Below are 27538 nucleotides of genomic sequence, written 5' to 3'. Positions count from 1 at the left end.
CGCGATATATATCAAAATACCCGCGCTTTGCAGCGGCGAAGTACTGCTTTAAAATTTTTATTAAGAAGAAAAGTAAACCTTTTTAAACTGAGGGAAAATGAACCAATAATTATTTCTTAAGGATCTCTTTGTATACCATGTTGTCAGTTTGTCCTTCTGGTTCTAATATGACCAAGCTGTGTGCTGAGCTTACTCTTGAGCATGAAATCTAACGTGGTTTGTGCCCTTCAGAATGAAAACAGTTTGCATTCACCTTTTTAATAAAAGGCGAGCTTTTAAGCCTGAGAAATCACCCCGTAAATGCACACGTTTAATTGCACATGTGTTAATATGTATGCTTACACAGTATTAAAAGACACTCAAAAATTAACGTCATTTACCTTCATCCCCGCGTTTGACTCGTGCTGTAAATCTCTTCCTTGTTTTTAGTTCACGTGATTACATAGGAGGCGTGATGACGCGATACGTGACTCCGTCTCCTCCATTAGAGTATATGGACAAAAAACAGGTTCCAGTTATGACCATTACGTGGAATTTCGAAATGAAACCTACCTAACTTTTGTAAGTAAGCTGTAAGGAATGAGCCTGCCAAATTTCAGCCTTCTACCTACACAGGAAGTTGGAGAATTAGTGATGAGTCAGTCAGTGAGGGCTTTGCCTTTTATTAGTATAGATACTGCATTAACATGACCATGACTGAAAGAATAAAACTGAAAAAAAGCTAACTTTTACAAGTACCATAAACTTTTACAACTACCTAAAAAATGTGTATCCCACTATGTTATGTTCATTTCTTTGTTATTTAAGCAGGTTTCTATTATTGCTACAATATCATAATTGTGCAGCGGTACATACAACTCCGATTCACTTTTTTATTTTTGATACTTCTAACATTAAGCAAGCAATTTTTAATGTGTTACTCACTTTACTTTTGCATTTAAACATTGGGTTAGAATTTATATTACTATGCTTTTTTATTTTTACACTATTTTTTGTTCCTTCATGTACAGTTCTAAACCTGACCTGCCCTAAACTCACTTCACGCCCATACCCTAGTTTAAACTATCCTCAACTAACCTACTCATATGCCTCCTCAACACATTGGTGTCTCTCTGGTTCAGATGTAACCCATCACGATGGCACAGTTCTCATCTATTCCAAAAGTAGTCCTAGTGCCCCATAAGTATCCCATTACCCAACACCCAGAGTTGAGTCACACATTAAGTATTCTAATCTCCTCAGTCTTACCTGGACTAGTGCGTGACACAGACAGAACTTTGGAGAAGACCACCTTGTCAGTTGTACTTCTGTCTCCTTACTCTTCAAAGTACTAACAGACTACCCTTATGTATTTTATTTGTTCCAACATGGACAATGAATACTGGATCCACCCCCACCCTGGCCAAGAGCCTATCAACTCTTCATGGAGGTCTCCCATCTGTGCACCCAGAAGGCGTCACACCGTGCAAGACTCACTGTCTCTGGAGCAAATTGGCACTTCAATCCACCTGTCTGGTCTGGAATCCTCTCCCGTGCCACCTTAGAGGTGCACACTATCTCTCTGATGCACACTTTGGCCAGGTCCACCAATTCTCTACTACTGCGCAGGCCAACCAACTTCTCCTCTAGTTGAGCAACCCTAATCTTGAGGTGCTGGATCACCCGGCATCTCCTGCAGATGTAGCCCTCATAGAAGACAGGTACCTCCAAGCCATCCTCTAAAAAGTCCAACATCCAACAGGACTTGCTTTGCACTGGCTTCATTATTAAAATTTGATTTACTAAAAATGGCCACCTTTTTATATATTAAAATGAAACAATATAACTTAAATGTCAAAATAAAAAAAACTTTTAAGTCAAAAAAATTGATTAAAGAACTGCTATAGTTATTTTATACTTTCTGACCCCTTAAACTCCTATTATATTCACCCCCTCGACTGCCTCCTGTTTGACCTTCTATGAGATTAACTGAATTTTTCTTTGTCTGCTCTCCTAACTTTGCTGTCCTCTTATTCCTTACTTAAAAGCTCTCCACTTGCACTGTTTGCATTCCTTTATATTAATGAACCCTTACACTGTCGCCCTGTTAACTGCTGTACTTTCTTGGACCATTCAGTCTAGAACAACTCACTTACTGATTATCTGCTGCTAGTTAATTCCTTACTGTCTTGTTTGGTCCTACAGCCGCTTCTGCCTCATTGGCATCTTAAAGCTAGCCGCCTGCCTATGTGCTGCAACACCATTCTCTTTACTGCTTTGAAGTCAGCTGCTTCCTTTTTTCCCCACACTAAGGAATCATTGTTTCTGTTACTTATAACTATTTGTCACTACAATGCTGGTTATTTACTTACAGAGATGCCGGTGTCAGCTACTGCTGCTTATTGCCCTGCCTAGTCAACGCTAGTTTGAATACAAAGAACAAGTACAAGTAAATTTTCCACCGCTTTCTGAAACACTCAGCTGCTTTTGCTCCTGTGTGAGTGGGGAAAAAAAAAGCAAAAAACTCTTCTAAAGGGAAAAAAAAAACTTTTAAAATTCTTGCATGTCTCCATAGCAGCAACCAAAACACAAAGTTTTGAAGAGCAAAATGTATTTTTTAATTAGTTCTCAACTACAGAAAACACAAAAATTCTCGGACACTTCCTTGCACTTCTTTTGTTTGCAAGGATGGTGTAAGCACATCAGTACCTCTCTTCTCAGTCTTCAAACACTGTCTCTCTCCTCAGTACCCAATCAATATTCACATTTAGTTCAGTTAGCTGACAATACTTTTGTTTGCTCCTTAGCTTTTGTCCATTCTGAGGCCTACCATTTTGATGTCCTAGTAAACAGTTTGAACACCTAGCCCATCTGGTTCTCCTAACACTTAATATTGTATGCACTAATACATTAGAAGTAATTTTTTTTGGTCTTTGTTCAGTCTGTAGAAGTAATGTTCTTATTTTGTTTTCTGTCTTACAAAATTCAATTTTTAAAATGTCACCCAATGTGTAATTACTTATTAATTCATGTTTTTATATCCCATTCTTTCTGTCCTGTTAATATCTGCAAGTGGCCCTAAGCTCTTTCACCAGAGTCTATCTTCCTTTAAACTAATCAAGCCCACTGTAATATATATTTTTCTGTGTACTTTGTGATTGAGTCTTCTGAACAAACCATAGTTGTGCAATCTGCGTCAGCAACCCCTTGTCTTGTGTGATAAGTAACCACCGCCTCCCACACTTTCCACTCTTTAGAATTAATATACTCATTTGGCACACATGCATTCAAGTAACTGTGACCTGCCAGTTTGAACTGACCATTTTTCAGTGGATTTTCTCAGCTGATTCATAAAGAAGTACAATACTTTGTTTATGTACAGTATGACAGGTCTCAAACTCTCTTGATCTTTCAAATGTCACCCACTTTGGGATTTGCGAAAAAGATCTGCCTCTGTAAATGAAAGACTGGCAGCAACAGTTGTTCAATGCGTAAAATAGAGACAGACATAAAAATATACTGAACTTTATAATACTACATGATAGAGCAGTAGTTTCTTAATTCAGTGACATTCATATCTAGAAAACAACTTGTAAACAAGAGGACTCAATGGTGCATGCTAGTGATTCATGAAAGACCAGATCTAGGAACACGGCCAAGATGCTCAATGAATAAGGGGCATTTCTTCTTTATTAAAGACACTGTGTGAGCTTTTTTTTCCCTTTGTTCTTTTTCAATAAAGTACCATTCCTATATTTCTGGTCCTGGTACAGTGCAAAGGTTTTTTTTTTATAGAGAATGCCTGTTTGTGATTTAAACCCCAATACAGCATTACACAAAAAATAAGCATATTTAAATGTACCTCATTGCAAGAAAAAATATTCCTTGGAAAATAATGAAGAGATCCTTTTTAAAATAACCAAATACCACTGCTTTTATTTTATTTTTTTAATTGAGGTGATCCTGAACATAACATTAAAATTGTCCAGAAGTAATACAGTACTTAAAACTATTAAATGCTTAATGGTTAATAGTTTTTATTTGAATTTACAATGTTGTAGGAATTCTGGTAGTGTTACCATTGGAGGAGGTATTTTGTAATATGTCTCTTGTCTTAGGCTTATTTCACAGCTGATAAACCATTCAGAATTTGCAGGCCACACAGCAAATTCATCATGACTTTATCCAGAATTGTACTTTTAGTAAGGTTCAACTTCTGGACACTCTGATGAAATCGGATTAGTTTCAAAATCAGCAAAATATGTATATTCAGTATGTGTATAGCATACCATATTATATACATACTGTACCTTGAAAAGGTTCACTGACATATTAAATTTTTTCCAAAGAAAAGTGATATATTTAAATGTTTGTGTAGAGATTGTTTCATAAAACCTGTCCTTGAAAATGTCCACTCATGCCAAGTCAAGTAGAATCGTCTATTAATGTAATGCACACGTTGGAATTTGGGAGAAATACCCATGGACACATGAGGAGAACATGCAAACTCCATACAAAAAATGTCTGGGAATGGATTCAAACCTAGGACGCTGCATCCATGAAGCCGTCATTTTAACTACTGCACCACTGTATAGTGCACTAAGAAATATTGTTACTTCTCTGAATAACATTTGGAAGTGTTAGCTTTTATTACAATAATATATTTTTATTAGATTAGTGTCTACCTCTGTGAGCTTTTTTCTTTGCAAATTTGCTTCAGGTATCTGAAGTTATTTGGAAGTTGCATCATATATTTCAATTTGTACTGTTGATTATCAGTGGGTTTATATTGTATCTGCACTTTGACTACACCACAAGGATATGCATGCCTTTATTCCAGAGCAACTTCATTTTATCTTAGGTCTCTTATGTTCCTTTGCTGTAATCGATATTGCAGTGTTTAACTGCAATTAGCTCAATACTTCTTAATTCAGTTTTGAAAGGTTTCCCTTGCTTGTTGAATAAAGCCATTCCCGACAAGGCTATGCTTCACTCAGTGACTGGAGCATCTATAATATTAGAGTTGCAATATGTATGATACTTGGTGTTTTAGCTACGCTCTTATTCAGACTCATCTGCCTAAATGTTTTTTTCTTGTGACATCTCTTGTTCCACAGTGCCACACAGTCCAATGTTATGCTAGGTTTTTGATATTACTGACATACATGTAATTTGCTATTTGACACTGATCTCTATAATTCTCTATAATTATAGCAGCTTCTTTCGCATACCTTCTTGTTGGGTCACTGAGTTTGGATGGGTGGCTTTTCTAGACACAGGCACTTCTGTTTGTAACGTTTTACAACACTACACAAGCAGTAATATAATGAGCTATGGACTAAAAAAATCCATCTTGTCAAACTTATCGTCATATACCTTATTTTCAACAAATGGACAACTGCAATCATGACTCATATCAAAAGAATTGTACAAGTATGTTTTCCACAGTGACAGTATGTTTTGGCTCTGTTATACTGTGAGATACATTATACTTACATGGCAGAGGTCCCCCTAAAATAGTGAAGCACCACTAAATGATCAGCAGCTCTGTGTGATTTAGTTCATCCCGGGCTGAAGTAGTTCTATCCTGATGGTAGCAGAATGTTACAGAAGGACAATTCCCGAAATCACAGTGCAGTAGGGGTCTTGATAAACATGACAGGGCTGTAAACCATATGTATCAGTCACCAAATCTTAACCCAGTTGAACACTTGGAGATTGTGAGGAAGTTTTACCATCATCTTGTAAACCATATTAAAGAGTGTTGTTTTATCCATCTAGCGCAGTTGCCAAATACATATAGAAAGTATATGAGGATCTACTGAATCTATTCCAGTTAATTGTGGTTGCCTGTTATCCCATATGTCTTTTTGTCAGTTGTCTGAATGATGACATAGTCATTGTGTACAAATTTAGGGCCTGTATCTTGTACTTCTGCTTGCCATCCCATATAACATAATAACCTGACGAATCAAGTAGTTCATCCACTTTCTGTGCCAGACATGATGTCTAGCAGTAGTAAATACTGGATAGGCTTATCTGTGTATTAAAAAAGAATGAGTCATAATTTAATCAAGCATGTTTCAGCATGTAAAGCATAATTAACTACACTTGGATGGGTTTTATTCAGCATAGATTGAAAGAAGATGACAGTGATAAGAAAAGAAGAGGAAACAGCATTATCTCTACTTTATACTCAACCCACTTTCCTGTGAGAATCCTCACTTAATTTACTATTCAATCTGTCTTGTAGCTCATTGGACTTAAACTTCAGTGCCTATGCAAATTTTTTTCTTTAAAATACAAAGATTCCAGTTTATGTCAGGATGTTCAGTCCTCTGTCTTTTTTTATCTTATTATTTAGAATTCTGTAATGCTCACTTTCCTTATGTGTCATTGTTTTTTGATTGACCTACCATAAATTCTTCCCAAAGTCTGATCAACACCAAAGGCTGTGCTGAGTTGACTTCATTGGCCATTTTAAAAGGTTCATAAAAATATATGTCTGATACAGTAAAAAATTTTAAAAAATTAAAATTTGCTATTTATTAGAGTCCTGATGCTTGTACAAAACAATACATTAATATTTCGTTCACAGTTGCTTGTTATCGATTGTGGTGTAAATGGGGTCAGAACAATGCAAGCATTTTGCTTGCAGCGGTTTTCCAGTGTTCACTCTGTTGAAAATGCTTTAGTTTAGTAATCTTGCCTGAAGAAGGGGCCTGAATTGCCTCGAAAGCTTACATATTGTAATCTTTTAAGTTAGCCAATAAAAGGTGTAATTTTGTTTGACTTTCACTATAACCAGTGGAGTTAATATATGATATATGTAATTTAGGAAGAGTGGCAGACTATTGTCTCCTCTACATTATCTGTCCATACGTTTTCCAACCTGCTTTTCCAGGTCCGCATCACAGATAGCTGGAGCCTGTCCTGGCATCACTAAGCAGGAAACGGAAAGCAATCGTGAATGGGACAGCAGCACATTCGAAGGCACAGACAGTCACATATACCCACCAGCAGATGATCACAGTAAGGGACAATTTAGAGTCGCAATTAACAAATACACATTCTTGGGATGTTGGAGAAAGCAGGAATATTGGGAGAATGTAAATTTGCAACACAGGTAGTGCCCAGGTGAGAATATGAACATTGGACTTTGGAGCTGTGAGGTTAGAGTGCAAACTAATTAACTACTGTGCTGCCCTATCTACAAAATTCAACTGAATTTATTCTTATAAATCAACCTTCTCAATTTATAATGTTCTATTATGCCATTTAGCAAGTACTTATCAAACTCATTTTCTCTGATTTTATTATACTCTCATTTCATTTTAATTCAAGACTTTTTTCAAGTGTATATAATTGGTTCTTTAATTGCATGTCAGATTAGTGACTAATAAAATACCAATACTTTCCTATTATAGATTTTCTTACTTGAATGTACTTTTTATTTATTTGTTTGTTTGTTTGTTTGTTTATTTTTTGCCTGAGAATATTAATGTGCTTTATTAATGCCTACGCTTAAACTGGAGTCATAAATAAGATGTGCTATGGCATAAGCCAAATTCCTTCGAAAAGTAATTTATTAGACAAATTACAGTTTGTACAGTGTAATTAGTCAATGAATGTTTCGTAAATCATTCTAAATTGTGTTTTAATAAGTGTAGTATAAGCTTTTGTTCACGTCTCAGTGGTTCTCAAATATAAAGACAGGATTCACCATAAAGGAATTGTGAATAATTAAACAGCAGCTAAGCTCTAAGCAAAACACAAGTATTGTCAGTCATTCAATCTTTGTTTTATATGGCACATTTATTAGCAGACACTATCATAAAGTACTTTGCAAAGGACAAAAATCAAAATAGCAAACAAAAAGTAAATACACATTGAATGTATTCATTTACATAAACTTGCAAGCTGTCTAATTTTTGTTCCTGCCTTGCACATCATGTTGTATGGACTGGCTACAGCATCAGGTGATTGTATAATACAATACTGTAATCCTAAAAGAAATGCATGAACATTATAGTAGATAATTGTATAAACAGTTTTTTAATGGGTGCATTAAACATGGCACCAGTGTATTTCTGAACTTGTATAAGCAATCCCATACTCTCAAATTCACACTGGGACAAATGTGTCAGTTACTTGCCATTTATGTCTTTTGACAGTGGAGGGAAATGGCAGACCATAGACAAATGTACACAAACGTGGAAAGAATGTGCACACTCATTATAACCTTTAATTTACTTTCTTATAATATGCATATCAGATATTCAGCTGTTTTTATGATCTATGTCCTTGTTTGAGAGTGGCCTTAACCATTTAAAACACATTTGAGTATGGGTGCATGCATGAATTATTTCTTAAAGTCAAGAGAGAGCTTAAAATGTTGAAATGTGTTGGTCATGTAGTTTGATATACTTTATTTGATATACTCTTGTTCTATTAAAAGTATTAACACATGATATCAAAGAATGAAAATAAAGCAAAGCAGTACATACAAGTACAGTACTGGAAAATGTAAGCAGTATTGTAAATTATGTTTATATCAGCATTTGGCTTTCCTGTAAGTATCAAAATGTTGATCATTTAACATATTATTGTACAAAAGACACATTGTCAATATTTTTGCAAAAACTTGGGAGTGTAGGTTTTGTAATACAATCAAAATGTAATAAATACTGCAGTTTCCATTTTAAACATTGTGGCTAAGATGCTGCAGATGTTCTATCAGATGGTTGTGGCGAGCGCCCTCTTCTACGCGGTGGTGTGCTGGGGAGGCAGCATAAAGAAGGGGGACGCCTCACGCCTGGACAAACTGGTGAGGAAGGCAGGCTCTATTGTAGGCACGGAGCTGGTCAGTTTGACATCCGTGGCAGAGCAACGGGTGCTCAGCAGGCTCCTGTCAATCATGGAGAATCCACTGCATCCACTGAACAGTATCATCTCCAGACAGAGGAGTATCTATCTATCTATCTATCTATCTATCTATCTATCTATCTATCTATCTATCTATCTATCTATCTATCTATCTATCTATCTACAGTATGTTACTTTAAAGGACATTGTTGTTGATACAACACATTTACTTAAATTAACTAAGAATTCCCTAGCTTTTGCATGTCCATTTGCCTGACATTGTTTTTCAAAAAACAACCTATTAGCAGAGAAAAAAATGAGGCAGCACTTACTTGCTGTACTTTATTTATTGAATTGAGTTCTGTTTGTGTTATACTTAGACAGTACACTTCCATTTTCTACCTCAAAGAGCTGCACACAATAAGTGGTTTAAACCTGAATGTATGGATTAATAGGACAATATTAACTGTAACATTCAGCAAAAAAGCATAATCCTGAACAAAACGATGCAGTGTATATTCAGTAATATACTGTATACACATAAACAGAAAACAATGTAGGCACTTTTTAATAAAGTAGTATCTCTTTGCACCTAAATACTATTAATTAAATGGCAAATATTAATTTGTCCAGTCAAAACAGCATATAAGACAAATGCAGAATTCTATGCTGCATAGACATGATCTCTTAATAATGCTACAGTATAAGAACACTATGGTTGAGGAATCTAAGTGGATCAATAATACAGTGCATACAAAAACAAGCTCAACCAAATGAAGTCTTTGATTAGACTTTTGAGGATAGCTGCTACGTTTACTGTTCTCGCAAACAATGAATGCATAAAAAAACTATTAGATTCTTGTACTGTAATTTGTGAATATAGTATTGTATTATATGTATATTTAGTTATTTTCTACCTTTGTCATAACATCTCGGCTAGTATGGAAACCTGAAGAGTGCTGTGAAGTAATCTTAAATTGTTACTGAAGATCATCGTTTTAATACATGTTTTAGACATAATATGGTATTAACTTGTTATGTAAGATGTGCATGTTTAAAATTTTTTGAAAATCTTTCCCAATGTCATTTATACAGCTTTTAGTCCCTGCTTGGTTGAACATAAATACTTTTAATTTGCATTGCTTTGTAACTCTCAAGAGAATCTTAAATTTACAACAGTCTAATAATATTCCAAAATTCTAACGCACCCACAGTGTATAGTGGTGCTATCTCATTTGACTTGGCCGCCAAATTCAATTCCAGGAAAAAAATACCTTATATGTGAAATTTGTCAGTTCTGCTTGATTTTAGGCACAATTCCTTTTTGCAATTTGTATTCCTACCACAATCCAGATGTATGCTGTCATATCTACAGGGATCTCTAATTTGTACCCCTCTGCACAAAGCTTAGAAATAACAGAATTTCAGCATGCAAGTAAGCTTAGAAATTTTAAATTAACCCAGGAAATAAAGCAGACTTCAAGGCTTTGATATTTTGCAGAATACCTTCATGTCTTGTAGAAGATTAGTGAAACTTTAGAAAATGATAAGTGGAGGAGAGAAACACAATTTGATTTTTATGTCTCAGTATAGTCCAGAATCTCCAGTTAAAACTGTATTTTAAGTTCTTGGTTAGCAAGATCCAATAATGGCTTTTTGTGGCTTTAATATTTTTCAGTGCTTTATTAAGGACACTTAACTTATCCAGTCAGTGTGGTACTTTAAATTACATGTAGTTTAGTCCTGTTATATGTTGCAGTTTTCATTTCCATTTTATTTGGTTTTCTTTTCAACAGTACATCAACACAACAGCAGAACAATTTAGCTAAATAAATCCCGAACATGTTTCATCGCAGCCACAGCTTTGCTTTTATGAGTACTTCACAGCTGTGAATATTTCAAAAAACATTAGCCTCAATCCAAGGGTCACATTGGGGCTTATAAAACACAAATATGATAGGTTTGTCATACAGCTGTTTCTAAGCTCAGCTTTAAATTATTTTCACATATTATCAAACTATTTACTCCAAATACTATGAGCACCTCATTCGGTAGCTATATTCAAGCCAAAATACAACGGCTGATTTCCATTGTTGGTTCCAAAGGCTCCCACGAGCTGGCCTGTGCTAAGGGCACAAGAAACGCACAAAAAAAAACCAGATGTGGCCAAAACATGCTCCAGCTTTTAAGCAACAGGAGAATTAGATGAAAATTAATTCTACTGGTCTACCACCAAAAAATTACTTACCTTTTTATTGTTAGTTTAAGAAAATAAAAGCAATTTCTTGGTTGACTAGAAACATTGTTGTGATAATTATTTTGACTTTGTCAAACATGCAAGCTTTTAAGAATTCACATTTCTGTACTACATTGTTCAGTTAGCTTTAATATTTTGGGTTTTGCTCCTGGACGTATACAGTTACAGTATGTAAGTTATATGGATTAAGCTTCAGTGTTGTTGCTAAAATCAAAAGGTCCATGGTCTTTTAAAGAACTGTGCAAATAATAAATCATAAAATCTTTAAACCCAACTCAGGGTCCTATGGGTAGCAGAGACTATCATGACAACATTGGGCACAAAATAAAGAATTACCTTGAACAGGGTTCCAGAGTCTCATAGCACACTTATGCACTTGCCCATATCTGTGCAAATGCAGGGCCAGTTTACCTTGTCATGGAACCTACCATGCATCTCTTTGAGGGTGTGGGAAGAGAAACCTATAGGGAGAATATGTAATCTTTACACACAGAGCAACCAATCATGGAATAAAAACTCATGATACTGAATATATGAGTAGAAGCTCTAATCACTTTGCCATTTTTAAGTTGTACTCCTTTATTATATAGACAAATGCTTCAACATTATTTATTTTCTGACCATTTTTCAAAAACCGCATCTCCTACTGCAAGCAGTTTTCAAAGAACTGCTGATTGTCTCTAACTGACAATCTCTGGGAAAAATAGATTGTGGGAATTGTGTGCACATAAAAAAGAAAAACTTTCCCTGAGTATTCATTAATGCTTCCTCTTCTCCTATTTTCAGTTTCTTCTACCAATTATTTATCTTTCATTTTTCACTCTCACATTAACACATAATTGAAAATAGATTGGATTATCATGTTGGCATAGTGGTTAGTTCCAGTGCTTCATGGTTCCAGGGCCTCTGGGCAAATCTAGTTTCCCTGTGTCTTTGATGTTTTTCCTCCAAGTACTACATTTTTCCACCATCATCCCAATTGTTATACAGGCCATATTCATTGTTGTCTAAATTGGTACAGTGTGTGTATAATAGCAAACGGATTGGTTGTTTGCATTCTCTGCTGGTGTATCTCATAGCAGTTTGATAATAAGTAAAACATATACCGTACTGCTTGCCAGACATGACATACCAGGGCAGAATGACCTTTCTGGCATGTTTACACCTGCAGTTGTACTGTAATAAGGAAGTCTGCTTTGAAAATATTAGCACATTGCTATGATTAGTAACAAGCATCTCTCTCTCTGTGTCCTTGATATTTTCTGTATTTTTAAATTTTTTTTAATAAATAACTTCCTAAAACTGTTGTTCTTACATGGCTAATCCAATATAACACATTCTAATTTGTATACTTTAGGCAGTGCGGTGGTAAGTAGTACTGCTGCTTTACAGATCCAGCACCCTGGGTTTGAATCTCACATTTGCATATTGTCACTGTGTACTTTGTTCTCTGAGTGTCTGTATGGATTTTCCTCTGACATCCTCAAAGACTTATGTTTTAGGCTATGTGGCAGTTCCAAGTTGGCCTGCATGACTGGGCTGTGTGAGGGACTGATACCTAGCCCCCTGTGCTCTGAACTGAATTTGTTTTTAGAAAATTGTTGTTTGTACAGTATATAAACAACAGCATTGTTGCTTAATTTGTTTGTTGTATTCCTAAGCGGAGATATGTTCCCTGTCACAAGAATGACAAAGAGACATTGGAAAGGTTTGGGGCAGCCACCCGTGTAATATTTCCCAGCTGCAAAATCTATCAAAAAGAACAGACATGTTCACACGACTGAGTCCAAAACAGAACTGCCTTGCTGCCTTAAAATTGCAGCCTTTAAATGCAAGCAGAGGAAGTGATGTCATCAGGGCCAGAACCGGCAGTGACATCATTGGTTGCTCCGGAACCAGGCGGGACTTCCCGAGAATGGTCTGCAAGGAATTGAGAGAGAGAATCAGTGCACATCACCACCCCTAGTCAGGCGTGGAATTACTTTTATTCAAGCCCTTTAGTTGTCCCCTAATCGCGCGTGTGTGACATCCCTAAATAATGTAAGTTGCACAATCTGATGTTGGAGAAAGTCCCCATATATTCCCTCTTTCAGGTAACTGCATGTTAACATATTTAATCAGGATGGAAATTCACATAAAAGAGAACTTAGATTAGCTGGATGGAAAAGAACAAAACAACAGCAAAGTGTATTCAATGGGAAGTCCCACATTTTCATATATGTTCCTCTTTCCTTGACTCACCTGCATGATGGTCTCGCCAACTAAATGCTATGGTTATGTGCAGATTCATCAGTGTGAGAGAGAGAGAGAGAGAGACGGACACAGTTGCATTAGTAAATATCTGGAAATTTCTAGTGGGGGATTTCCCCATATTGTTTTTAAAGGTAGAGCTGGTATTATACTAGATGAGAGATAGCCTTATTGTGTCAATAATTACTAAGGTCACAGGCAAATATGAACCTGTTAGTGAGTATGAAACTGCCCAGTGAGAAAAGATGTGAGAAGAGGCTCTGAGATGTTTCTATTAATATCTTCCAAGTGTGTAGTTTTTGTGTGTAGCAGAGTTGTGTAGCTGAGAACATACTGTACTAAAATCCATCAGTAAACAAGGGGCAAAGAACAATTTATCGCCCATTACTTTCTCTTAATTCTTTAATTTATTTGAATGATCTTACAGCCTATGTAATTTTTATCAGTTTTATTCTTATATTTTATGCAAGTACAATTTGAGATGAGTTCAAAACTACAGAAAAGCATCAACATAAGAAATAAAATTGAAAGACCTGATGGGAACCAGAAAATGAGGAGTGCCTAACCATTCCTTAAAGAGAGAGAGAGACAAAGAGAGCGGATGAGGACCAAATACCTCCAGTCTTTCAGGTGGAGGTAGCCAGCTCACAGCTGGAGCAGAAGTCCAACATAAAGAACTGAGAGCATGGAGGCTACCTTTAAAGATCCTAGCCCTTGAAGGGTGCAGGAATACTAGGAACCACTAGAGAGAACTCTAGCATTATATCCCATGGAAGAGCTGTACTGACTTTGATTCTGATTCAGGGATTTCGCTGGAATTGAATCCAGGACCTTATATGATGCTAGTTTTAGCCAGAGAACCAATTGAGTGTAAAGATGGGAGGAACGGGCGGCACGGTGGCGCAGTGGGTAGTGCTGCTGCCTCGCAGTTAGGAGACCTGGGTTCACTTCCCAGGTCCTCCCTGCGTGGAGTTTGCATGTTCTCCCCGTGTCTGCATGGGTTTCCTCCAGGTGCTCCGGTTTCCTCCCACAGTCCAAAGACATGCAGGTTAGGTGCACTGGCGATCCTAAATTGTTCCTAGTGTGTGTTTGTGTGTGTGTGCCCTGCAGTGGGCTGGCGCCCTGCCCAGGGTTTGTTTCCATGCACCCTGTGTTGGCTGGGATTGGCTCCAGTAGACCCCCTGTGACCCTGTAGTTAGGATATAGCAGGTTGGATAATGGATGGATGAATGGGAGGAGCTTTGGAACAAACGTCCGTAATATACCTTTAATTTTCTCTGGCGGTAATACAGGTGTGCGCGTCGGTAATATGCTTTTAATCTCCTCTGACAGTAATACTGGCTTGTATGTGGTATATTAAAAAAAATTAAAGGTATATTACGGACGTATATTACGGACATACAAGCCAGCGGACGTACAAGACGGTATCCTTCAATAAGGGCGCGTACAGGCATCCTTCAATAAGGGCGCGCACAAAAAGGCGAGCCTCAAAAGGACGACCTCAATTGGGCGCAGCGAATGAAGGCGCGCGTAAATAAAGATCTGCACCTGTTGCTCTTCACATATTCCAGAGCCATTTGAACTAAATTATCTACGCGCCCTTATTGAATAGAGCCGTACAAGACAGTATTACTGTCACAGAAAATTAAAGACACACAATACACGGCGGCAGCTCACGAAGAACGGTCAGCTCAGCAAGTAAACATCAACAAAAGAAAGGCTGAAAGAAAGAAAAATACGACCAACAAAAAGAATGAGGTCAAAGTCCCTTGCCATTTAATATAGACTGTTCCTACTAATGTTTATGCACTACTGTTCTAGCGCCCGTTATTGTAACGGGCTAAATGACTAGTATTTTATATATATATATATATATATATATATATATATAATATTGTGGGGAACAGCCCGGACACAGACAGGCAGACATGATGTTTTTACCACACACGTGTTTATTTATACAATATATAGTGCACATACCCAGTGCCTCAGCACCAATCACCCCTTAAGTCCTGGCCACACGCACAATGCCTTTCTCAGTCTTTGATCCGCCTCCACTCCTCTCCACCAAGCTTCGTCCTCTTCCACCCGACTCTCGCTCCTGACTGGAGGGAGGCGGCCCCTTTTATTCCCCCCGGAAGGACTCCAGGTGGATCCTGAGGGCTCATAGCCACACCCCTGTGTGGCGGAAGCTCCCATGGTGAAGCCAGAAGTCCACCGGGTGTCTTCAAGTCTCTTCCCCCCAGTACTTCCCGGTGTGGCGGAAGTACTGAGGGCCAATACTCCCAAGGCATTGGGGCGCCCCCTGGCGGTGACCACAGGCCCCTACAGGGTTGAGCTTCCAAGCTCCGTACCTGTGGTCCCCAAAGCCACCAGGGAGAACGCCCCCTCGTGTCCTGGAGGAGGCACAAGCCCTCCTCCACTCCTCCTGGGCATCCTGGCCGGGCATGGACGCCTGCCGGGCACCACAAAATATATATAGAGCCAAATCCCCGTGCTTCGCAGCGTCGAAGTACTGCTTTTAAATTTTTATTAAGAAGAAAAGAAAACCTTTTTAAATTGAGGGAAAATATACCAATAACAGTTTGTTAAGGATCTGTTTTTTTGTGAAGCTGCCTTTACACAGCCTCTCCGCTGTTTTATAAACGAACGCCATATAAGGCCGTCCTTTCTCCTTGCTTAGCGGTTCTGTATTCTTTTATTGTTTGTTTATTACGATTGTTATAGTTATTGTGTAGCTATTTGAGACTCACTTTTCTGTTCAGGTACCCATTTCCTTTATGTAGTCCGCGGATTCTCCGCTATTTTTTGTTCATTTATTACGATTATAGTTATTTATTGATTCCCTCCTTTAGCTGACTGCCTGCTCATATAAGGCGCTCTGCTGTTTTTTTGTGAAGCAGCCTTTACACAGCTTTTCTGCTGTTTTATAAATGAACGCCATATAAGGTCTTCCTTTTTCCTTGCTTCGCCAAGGAAGCAGCCTTTTTATTTAATCCACGGGTTCTCTGCTGTTTTTTTGTTCGTTTATTACGATTGTTATAGTTCTCTTTGTATACCACGTTGTCAGTTCAGCACTCCGGTTGTAATATGACCAAGCCGCGCAAGCTTACTGTTGAGAATGCAACGTATAGTTGTACAGGAGAAAAGCAATCTTGCCTGAAATCAATGGCAACCTTTTGTAGGTCTATGAACTTAATTTAAACTTTAGGTTTACACAGTGCTTTGTTTCCGAAGTACCTGCACTCATGAATATGTCTGTATGCGTCAATCGCTTCATATGTTCACGTGAGCCGCTCTCTTGTGTGATGTTGCGATGTCCATGGCTTTATTTAATGTTAGCTAAGACCCGGCACTTAAAAGTTTCTCACTACAGCAATTTTAACTCCGTTACAAAGTGATCCAAAGTCTCGTTTATACCTCGTGTCTTCTCATTAAACTTGTATGTCGCGAATATGGTATTGCAAACGGCAGCGGGAGCATTTCTATAAACTTAATTTAAACTTACGGTTTACACCGTGCTTTGTTTCCGCAGTAGCTGCACTTATGAATATGCTTGTATGCGTCACTCGCTCACTTCTTATTGTTTCGCTGCCTTCTCAATTGTGTAATGAATGTTTTCTTCAGCGCTCTTTGGGGCTCTTGTGATCCAAAGTCTCGTTTATACCTCGTGTCTTCTCATTAAACTTGTATGTTGCGAATATGATATTGCAAACGGCAGCGGGGAGCGTTTCTATAAACTTAATTTAAACTTACGGTTTACACCGTGCTTTGTTTCCGCAGTAGCCGCACTTATGAATATGCTTGTATGCGTCACTCGCTCGCTTCTTATTGTTTCGCTGCCTTCTCAATTGTGTAATGAATGTTTTCTTCAGCGCTCTTTGGGGCTCTTCCTTGTTTTGTACGTACTGCGTTCACAGTCAGTTCACGTGATTACGTGGGTGGCGTGATGATGCGATACGCAACTCCGCCTCCCACGGCCATGGAGGTGCACTCTATTACAGTATATGGACAAAAAAGAGGTTCCAGTTATGACCATTACGCGTAGAATTTCGAAATGAAACCTGCCTAACTTTTGTAAGTAAGCTATAAGGAATGAGCCTGCCAAATTTCAGCCTTCCACCTACACGGGAAGTTAGAGAATTAGTGAGTCAGTCAGTCAGTGAGTGAGTGAGTCAGTGAGGGCTTTGCCTGTTATTAGTATAGATTAAACTTAACACATGTTGATTTTAGTTTACCTTTGTAGGCTTCCGGTTGGTTTTATTCAGTAAGAAATAATATGCTGAAAGCATAAAGTACACTTTTTAATATTTACAGTGTTTTCCATATCACCATTGACATAGTTTGCTTGAAGTCTATCACTGGCTTTGCCCAGAGTGCACAGGCAGTGGTGGAGGTATACAGTATGTAAAGGTGGATGACTTCAGATTACATTAAAAATGTTGTTAAGATTTATTTTTACTGACAAAAATGATCAGATATCATTTTCATCAGGCATGCTATCTATCTTCTGCCTGACAGCTTCACAAAGCATATAGGAAGCAGAATATTTCACTGTGCTAAGTACACTGTTTAATTGTGGGCTTTCCTTAATAAATATATATTTTTTTCTGTTCATCTTTTTACGTTAAACATTAAGTCATGTGTATAGTAATATTTTGTGAAATTCTTGTCATGGCTAATACAGTGTCTCCAGTGGCACAATAAGGCTTTGGATATTTAAGTGTAAATTGTTGTAAGCTGAAGGTTCTACACTTTCATTTTGGAAATTTTTAAATTTAAAATATATTTGTGCTGAGGCAGCAGGACTTCTCTATCGGCAGTACCAAGTTTAAGACTTCCATCAGTGTTTAATTCCATCAATAATGACATGTTTTGGTTTTAGGTGTTTGCTACAAATATTTATTTGGGTTTTCCGTTGAGTACGGAGATGTGTTGAGTTAAGGTAAAAAGTTTAAGACCTGCAAGGTAATCAACCATTTTTTACTGCTAATTGTTTTAGGTAATCTGCATCATGGCTATTGTGCACTAGTTACAATAACACTATTTTTCCGGTAGGGGGACAGACACATTATTCTACCCTATGACTTTGTTAACTATAGTGGAATGGAAACACTCATTCTTTCATTTTGAAGCTACTTAGTCTTGTCTAGAGGATTGGGATGCCATGGCTTATTAGATATAACCCAGCATGAGATGCCAGTTCATCACAATCTTGCATACACCCGTACTCATTCATACTGGAACAATCCACCATGTCTTTTGATTGTGTCAGCAAGTGAGAGGCCCCAGATAACATGAAAATATGAATATAAGCAAACGTCCCACATAGAGAATCACAGGAATAGCAAGGGTCCAAGAGATCATAGATGATTTGACCATGCTAGTCTATGTAAAAAAAACAAGGTTCAAGGGGTATTTCTATTTAATCCATGTTGGACGTGTACTCATACCTGCAGACAGTGCTTTATAAACTGAGGTTTGGCAGTTCTGTTGTATACTCTAATTCTGTGGTTAAATTAACAGAATTGTTTCTCTTAAGCACAACCTATGGGATTCAGAGAAAATATTAGCTGTAAATAAACAATCTGTAGTGTAATTCAGGCATGTTCACATGTATTGTAATCTGTGCCTCAAGCATGCACTTCATGTGTCCAAATATGTGTGTAACTAGCAGTGATCTTCTGCTGCCAATAGCCTGATTGACTTCCCAGTGAATCCATTGTACCAGTAAGGGGTGCATGAGTTTTGTGAACATAGACCAAACAATCAATTAAGTGAACAGACTACCATAACCTCTTTTGTGATAGTTATGTCTGAGTCATATTGGTGAAGGGAGTGCACCCCATGTAGTATATACAGATACATAAAACTTTGTCCCCAGGTGGAAATTTGGCTTTTACAGAAAGAAGCTCATTAAATAAATAAATACATAAATTAGTAGATAATAAATAAATAAATACACGCTTTGATCTGAACACATACCAGAATGACTATAAAGCAAGAAAAAGAAAGAAAAGTTCTGATTTGGCAGTCACAGTCACAGTGAGGCATTATGCAGGCATATTACTATTGGTATAAAGGACACCCAGTAGAATTTCTTGACACACTTCCAATGAATAATTTGTTGCCTGAAAGTGCCCAGTATTAGTGCATCAAAAAGAAGAGGTATGGCATTATTCATAATGGCAGTCAGTTTTTTTTTTTTGTTTGTTTTTTTTTTTTAATTCCCTTCTTTGGTATGATGTCCAGGGGTCCAGAGTATGACCTATAACTGAGCCTGCAATTGTAATTAGCTTTTTGATTCGGTGGGCCTTTCTTGAAGTGATGTTACCCAGCACACCACAGCATAGAAGATTGCACTTGCCATTCCAGAGTTATTGAAGAGGTGAAGAATGTCACTTCCCACATTAAAGCAATGTAGTTTCTAAAGGAAAAAGAGCCTGCTTTTCCCTTTCTTATATACAGTAGTTCCTCTGTATTCTGAGACCTTTCCAACCTGTCATTAATGTAGACCCCCAAGTACTTGTAGGAGTGGACTACCTTTACATCCACTCCTTGAATAGTGATCAGACTTCGAGGCTCTGTGGTGTGGCAAAAGACATGTGATGTGACGTGATGCTGTGTTTACTTAAATCATGAATAATTTATTTTTCATTTAATGGCCTTAGAATGAACATGATGTTTAAGAGTGATAACAATATTGTAATGTTTCATTGGCATAACTAGTATCTTGGCACTGGAGATGCAGGACATTGCATGCTACCACTACTAGTAATAAACTTGCTTTATGATTTTCTTAACACTGCTTTTGATGAACCTCGCTTATGAAGTTCCTGATAATCATTTTATCCCTGGAAGATGCTTCACAAGAAAAATGAATGGAATATAGTAAATATATAAATTTACTTCTAATTGCAAAGCTCTCTTTGTTGTCTATGCTACACTTGTTTTTTTCCCATTCTGCTCATTAATTGTTATTCTGGTAGTCAATATGAATGCATCCAGAATTACACCCAACCATTGCCTGTCTAGTATGATACCATTTGCCTGACAAAATACAGGCCTATCAGATCCTTGCAAAATGAGCAAAAGATTGCTAAAGTGCATTGGTTTCACATACCCCACCCTGATCATTTGATAGCACTGCAACACAAAGTAGAAATTACTGTGGCCTATTAAAACAGTACTAAATTGACAGCCTAATGTTCCTTACTAGACATTGGTCATGTTCATGAGTCAGTGCCTTTATGTAGCAGGATGCTTTAATACAAGACGTTGTCCTTAATTTATGTTATTCAACCTCAGGACTTGCCATCAGTGGAAATTCTGCTGCTGTATGCATCTGAATTTCCCCATGGGACCTAATCTAAATTATTGGTTAATTTGTATCATCTGATCTAAAATGAAAAAAAAAAGCCTTTTTAGAAAACATTTTCCCTTCATCACCTTAGCAGCACTTATTATAACAGTTAGAACAACGGTTCATTTGATCTTGTCACCTGCTGTGGCTAAAGCATACTGATCATTTTAGCATTTTCCAGGCTCAGAGCTTCAGAAGGTTTTACCTTTTAAAAAACTGAAAATGCTGCATGCAGTACCAGTTTTTTAAGCCACAAAGCCTTTGCTTTCTGCTGTTCATAACACACAGTTTTAAAGGAAATCCTCAGAAAAATATGCATTAGTCTCAAATTGTTTAGGGTCTACAGAACTTCAGGGATGCCTATTTACCCTTTTTGCTGTAAGATATATCTGCCTTTCACCCCAATAAGGTGTCGATTTCTATGTTTTTCGTCTTTTTAGATTACAGGGTTTTCATTGGGTTCTTAGTAATTACTTGTTTAATATGCTTTTGGGAGAAATAAGGGTGTGACAAGCATTTGTTGAACACTTGTGGCATAAGTTTCTGTCTATGGTCTTCTTTAGAGATTAACTGCTTTTTTTTGACAGAAATCATCAAATCACCTCAACACAATCATTCATCACCTGTACTGTCAGTGAAGGTACTTTACTCTGATTTATCCAAATACTTAACAGACTGTTGGAGGGATCTCAGCTGTCTCTAATCACATATAGATTCGAATGGTTTCTCCTTGGGGTAATAGTTCATCCATTTTGGTATTCCTTGTGGCTCAGGGCCAGGCTTGGTGTTAAACTATTGAAACTACTCTAAAACACTAACTGCAGCTCTTCATTACTATGAGAATTTCTTTTTTTAATTTATCAAGGGAAAGCTTTTTTTCTTAAAGTATCTTCCTTCCATTTCTTTTATATATGCCTGATGTTCTTTGTTTTATTTCAATTAATTTGTCTATTTAAGAGTCGTGTACTGCTTGATAAGGCATAAATCTGACCTCAGCTGTTTTTTTTAATAACAGAGTTGTATCAGAAAACCTTAACAAAGCAAAGTTTGCAGTCTTATGAAGACAAAGACAGGATGTTTTTATTTTATATTTAAGTCTGGTAAATGTCCTATAAAACTTCTCAAAAACTAGTATGAAGGTTGATCGCTGTCATGGAGGTGGCTGCACTTTAAAAAATTCAAAATAAAAAAAATGTTTATTAAATTCTCGATTACTTAGAAATTACATTCACAAAGTATTTGTTTTCAAATTTCTTTATACATTTTAATTTATTTATAGGAATGTGAAAAGCCTGTATTTTAAGGGGAAATGGACCACAGATTTTTAAAACAATGTAAAGCAATGATTTCTTGTTAAAAGCAATTGTATCAGGATGTGTACTTTCTTTTTCACACGTGTTTTGCATGTTGGCATTACTGAATAAATGATGACAAAGCAAAATCAATTTTGTAATGTTTGTCACCCGAGTTTAAATTAATCTAATTGGAGAACTTGGTGAACTTATGTTCTGGTAGATAAATCAATGGAATTGAAGCAGATCATACTTACATTTTCACATACACAGATATGTCATCAGTTGCATAAAATTAAATTAACTGGTGATTTCAAATGTGTTGTGTGAGTGAGTGGGCTCTATGATGGACCACCTTTTATCCAGGGCTGTTGTTTATTTTTCACCAGCCTGCCTCAACTGGGAATTTGATTAGGCAGGTTTGAGAATGTTATATTATGTGCTATGTCACACATGTGGTTCATAAGGTGAAGTCATTTTAACATACAGTCTGTGCAAAAATAAAATGAATTTGCTTTGTTGTATTATGACCTCACATTAGATAAGATACTACACAAGCCTCATTTTCTAATACATACTTTTCAATTGCGTAAGTCAAACAGGTTGTTTAGTTGTTATCAAGGAGCAGCAGAGTGTCTGCTTGTCTACTTTACAGACTTTATTCAGTAATAATATTAATGTTAATGCTATAACACAGATTGCTGGAAGGTGCAATTTCTTTTGACACCTTCAGTAGATAAACCCCACTAATAATTTATATTCATTCACAAATCTTGAAACATAACTTGATAGTTAATAATGTTTTTGGGTATATTCTATTGTGTAATTTATAATTTTCTTTATCTCTTTTTGCAGGCATGGAAGAAACGCTGGTTCATTCTGCGTAGTGGGCGAATGAGTGGAGACCCTGATGTTTTGGAGTACTACAAAAACAATCACTCAAAGAAGCCAATTCGTGTCATAGATCTTCAGTGCTGTGAGCAAGTGGATGCTGGGTTGACATTTAATAGAAAAGAATTTCAAGACAGCTTTGTCTTTGACATAAAGACCTCTGACCGCACTTTCTACTTGGTGGCTGAGACTGAAGATGAGATGAATAAATGGGTCCGCAGCATATGTCAGATCTGTGGCTTCAATCAGTCTGAAGAAAACCACGGTAATTTAATTAAAATTAACTCTAATTGCAAAGAAACATATCTGATATAACTTTCCAAAATCACAGGTTAAGGTAGTAATTCCAAATGTTTATACAAACTTCAGAATTCATTAAGAGATATACGGAGAGAGGGCTTCTGGAAGTTTGAATAACAACTAACCAACCAGTAGTTTTATTACCCTTCTTACTGTTTAATAGATACTATTTTCACTTATGCTTGTGAAAGTCACAGTAGCAACATACTGAGCTGGACAGACCTGACTATGTTATCCTCAACAACTTCCATTTCCTCAAGGGAAATTTTCAGACATTCTTAGATCAACTGTGGAATGTAACCCCTCCAGCATATCCTACTTCTGCCCCTAGAAATTCTCACAGTGGACTTGTTATGTACACCTCCTTTGAAAAGCATCTTGCAGGCAATCTAACTACTTTTACAAAAAATTTCAGCTCCTCTTACTGTGCTACCTCATAACTGCATGGAAATGAGTTTGAATCTCAGTTTTGTGACTGTATGTGTGGAGGTTCCATGTGTGAGGATAGATTTTTCCTCAGGTACAATGATATTCTTCAGGTTAGGTTAATATGCGACTCTAATGTGATCCTTTGTGAGTGAATATGCCCTTTAAGACCTAGTGATCTGATTCCTGTCTTGCACCCACTGCTGTTGAGCTACAGTAGTTGACAACCCCCTGCAAAATTTGAATTGTATCAAGAATAATATACTATATATAATTCTGTAAATTTAAAGTTGAAGTTCCTAAGGTCCTAAATGTTTATAAGGAAACAGGCATATCAAGTTAAAGCCAGCCAGCAATAGATGTGAATTTCCCATTGGGATTAATAAAGTATCTATCTGTCTATCTAAAAGAAAAAAAAAGATACCTGTAACTGTATGTGTTGGGAGGCTAAGGAGATAAATGAAAAGAGCAGTTTAAAATAAATCATCCCTTGTGTGGTCATATTTAAGGAAATATTGGTGACTTTGGTGATGCAAATAAAATACAAGATGTGTTAGAAGGGCTAGCTAGAGTTCTAAAATGGACAAACCCTATTTAATACCATTAACACTAGAATTACCACAGCCTATGAAAAATCCAGCCCACCTTAAATCCTTTCGCACCTCTCCATCAGCGTCTTTTGCCTTGTAAATGTGTCGATAAGCACAAGCAGCCTGTTATACCATCACCCCCACCGCTGGGGAAAGGGCAAGAGGTTCTCCCAGCTCAAGCCTTGATTATCTTTTGTTCTTTATTTCACATTATACAATTTCTTGTATTAGGAATTTGTTAGTTTTCGCATACCCCTTGGGGTCAGAGCGCAGGGTCAGCCATTGTAGAGCGCCCATGGAGCAATTACAGGTTAAGGGTCTTGCTCAAGGGCCCAGCAGAGTAGGATCTCTTTTGGCAGTGACGGGGATTCGAACCGGCAACCTTCTGGATACCAGCGCAGATCCTTAGCCTCAGAGCCACCACTCCGCCCCTCTTGGAGTGAAGTGCTTGAGTTTTAGAGGGGAATTAATAGATTGTTATTTGGAATACATACATTTCATGTATGTTCCATGTCTACAACAATCTAGGTAAACACATTGTTAAAACAGAAACTTTTTTCATGTTTTAGTAATAAATGACAAAATGTTGACATGAACTGTATAATGTGTGAAGGCTGAAGTCCAAATATCAAATAAACATTTTAACAAAACACTTTTATTCTCTTCATGTTCACGGTACAAGAAGAGATCTGACACTGTTAGTTTTTATTTGAAACTGGGAATAACTATAGATATGAGTGGGGTTTTGAGACAATGGAACTGGAAGTTCTCTGACCTGGAGGGATAAAAGCTGAGACACAAACACTGGTGAATCTGCCTTCTTTGTATCTCATTGCCACTTTCATTTTTTTTATTCAGTTTTATTGAGTTGCTTACACTGAATTAGTATGCACCTTGTGGTCCATGATGTCAAAGCTGCACTGATAAAAAAAAAACAGTGACATAGGTATGTATGATATTTGGAATAATTCATTTTATGACTTGTATAGTACATTTTGGAAAACATTGTGGCACTGATGCAACATTATTCATATTATTAATATTTACTTGTATACCTTCTTGCGGTTGTAATCAGTGACCGCGGTTTTTTTTTCTTTTTTTTTTCTCCCCAATCTTGCCAGCCCCCACATGTTGCTGTATGGTGGTGTTTCTTTTGTACTCCAGGACATGCAGAGGGAATAATAGTATAGAGAAGTCAGTTCTGCGCTATAATGCAATCATCAAATTCAACTGTTAACAGTTCCCACACACCCAAGGACCGTCCTTCCTACATTTACGATGTGTAACTGTTGCAATGTACACACTTCTGTCTATGCTGTGATTACTATTACATTTTAGGGGTGCCTGACACTGACTGAGTTTGCTTTCCTGGGGGAAGTGGCGGTCTTGGAACAGAATCTTGTCGATGTTGCATCCTCATTTTCTTTTTCCATATCCTTTTCTTGTAAGAAACGATGACGAAGTTCCTCTTCAAGGTGAGCAAAGAACACTTATCTCATTCCTCAGTGGACCTGTGTATGCCTTGTACAGTACATGTGTGTTGACCGCCGCCAGGTCAAGTATGTTGTAGCACACAGCAACCAGCCACCCACATACTCCTGTTCGCACTGAATAAGCTCACGCCTTCAGATCCTTGATGTCAATGCAGCACTGAGGAGAATAAAGAAAGAGACAAATATATGTGACATTTTGAAGAAATCATTTCATGACCTGAATAGTACCAATCAGAAAACATGCATTTACACCGGCTGTTACAGACGCACATCAAATATATGTTTTTATTGTATAATATTAACAAAAAGAGCAGCTCACTTCTCAAAACGGTAAATTAGCGAGGCAGCCACTAGTGAACCCGGGTCCTCTTGATTACAAGTCAGCAGTTCTTAATGCTGCACCACGGAAGCTGTTACATTACACTTGCACCTTTTGTGAAATTCTTTATTTGATATTTGGACTTCAGGCTTTACAAATAATACACTTCATGTCTACATTTTGTCATTTATTACTAAAACATGAAAAACTAGGGGGCTCCGCCCCCTGCTCGCTTCGCTCGCCAACCCCTGGCGTTGGGGCATGACAAAGAGTGAGATGTATGAATTAGATATAGAATAGTGTGCAGGTGTGGATGATGCATATAGAAAGCAAAAAATACAGTGTTTGGCACAGAGTAATGGTTTATTGGAATATTTCTTTGTACACAACATTAGTAGTAAAGATGGTGTCCTGTCCTTGAATGAGTCTTCCTTGGCATGGAGCATTTATAACTTTAACTTTACCGTCAGATGAACGTCGAACACGTGAGAAGGCAACATAAAGTTGTCCATGTCCAAAAACGGGCTCAGAGAGGTAGATGCCAACCTTGTCCATGGTTTGTCCTTGTGATTTGTTGATGGTCATGGCAAATGCAGGTTTAATGGGGAACTGTCGGCGTTTCAATGTAAAAGGTAATTGTAGGTCAGAACTTGTAAGGTCAATTCTAGGAATGAGAACAGTATTGTTAGCATGTGATCCTGTAAGAACTGTTGCTTGAATAACATTGTGTGTGAAATGACCTGGTTATTAATGTGATCAACATAAATATTTTTTGGACATAATATAGTGCGTTGTGTTAAAAGGGGCATTTGGTCTAATGAGACCGCTGTTCCAAATATCTCCGTAATCTGGGTGAAGTCCATCTGTATTGGTGAGTGTACAATGTTCTAGTTGTAATAACCAATTGTTATATTCGGGATCTGGAAATCGCATGCTTTGTACCAAGTGTATCTTTAGAAAGCAAAGCCAATTGTTCGCGTAACATTTTTTGTTCCGCAGTTTTAGAAGCGTGCCGAGGTGAATTTTTTTGTTTGATGCGGGTTCGTGTTTGTGGTCCCGTTACTCGAGCCGTCTAGTTTTGTATCTGTGATCGTGAATTGATGACTTGTTTGATCTTTATCGTTAGGAATATGGATAAGTAATAAGTAGGATCGAACTCACTGTTACTATCCGGACTGTTCGTTTCTTCGTATTATCACCAATCAGGTCTCGCGCCTGTATATGTATTGTAGTTCGGTCTCGTGTTGTTTATATGACGTCGTCGCGTATTTTAAGGTGGACTGAATAATAGTTGAGCGCATGGCATGTGGAGCAATAGGTAAGCACTGTCTAAAATCTACTTCTAATAAAAGTACCTTTACTCCAAAGGGAATATTATTATTCATCAACGCAATGCCAATTGTCCGCGTATTTTAAGGTGGACTGAACAATAGCTGAGCGCATTGTAAGTGCAAAAGGAATATTATTATTCATCAACGTTTGTAGAAGTTTATCAATGGTGTTGAGTAAGTGA

At 37.4% G+C, this 27538-nt stretch overlaps 1 protein-coding gene across 1 annotated transcript in view; it reads left to right on the top strand.

The window, feature by feature from the left end:
- The window catches only part of gab2 (GRB2-associated binding protein 2), a 225731-nt gene that overhangs the window by 108719 nt on the left and 89474 nt on the right, over positions 1-27538 (top strand). Inside the window, exon 2 of the mRNA XM_028800303.2 lies at positions 22862-23162. Coding sequence (XP_028656136.2) covers positions 22862-23162 — 301 coding nt within the window. The remainder of the gene's footprint in view (positions 1-22861; positions 23163-27538) is intronic.

Source organism: Erpetoichthys calabaricus, chromosome 4 (genome assembly GCF_900747795.2).
Source record: "Erpetoichthys calabaricus chromosome 4, fErpCal1.3, whole genome shotgun sequence".
In the NCBI taxonomy this organism is placed as follows: domain Eukaryota; kingdom Metazoa; phylum Chordata; class Cladistia; order Polypteriformes; family Polypteridae; genus Erpetoichthys; species Erpetoichthys calabaricus.
Note: the sequence above shows the minus strand (reverse complement) of the source record. Positions and strands in the feature narration are given on the sequence as shown.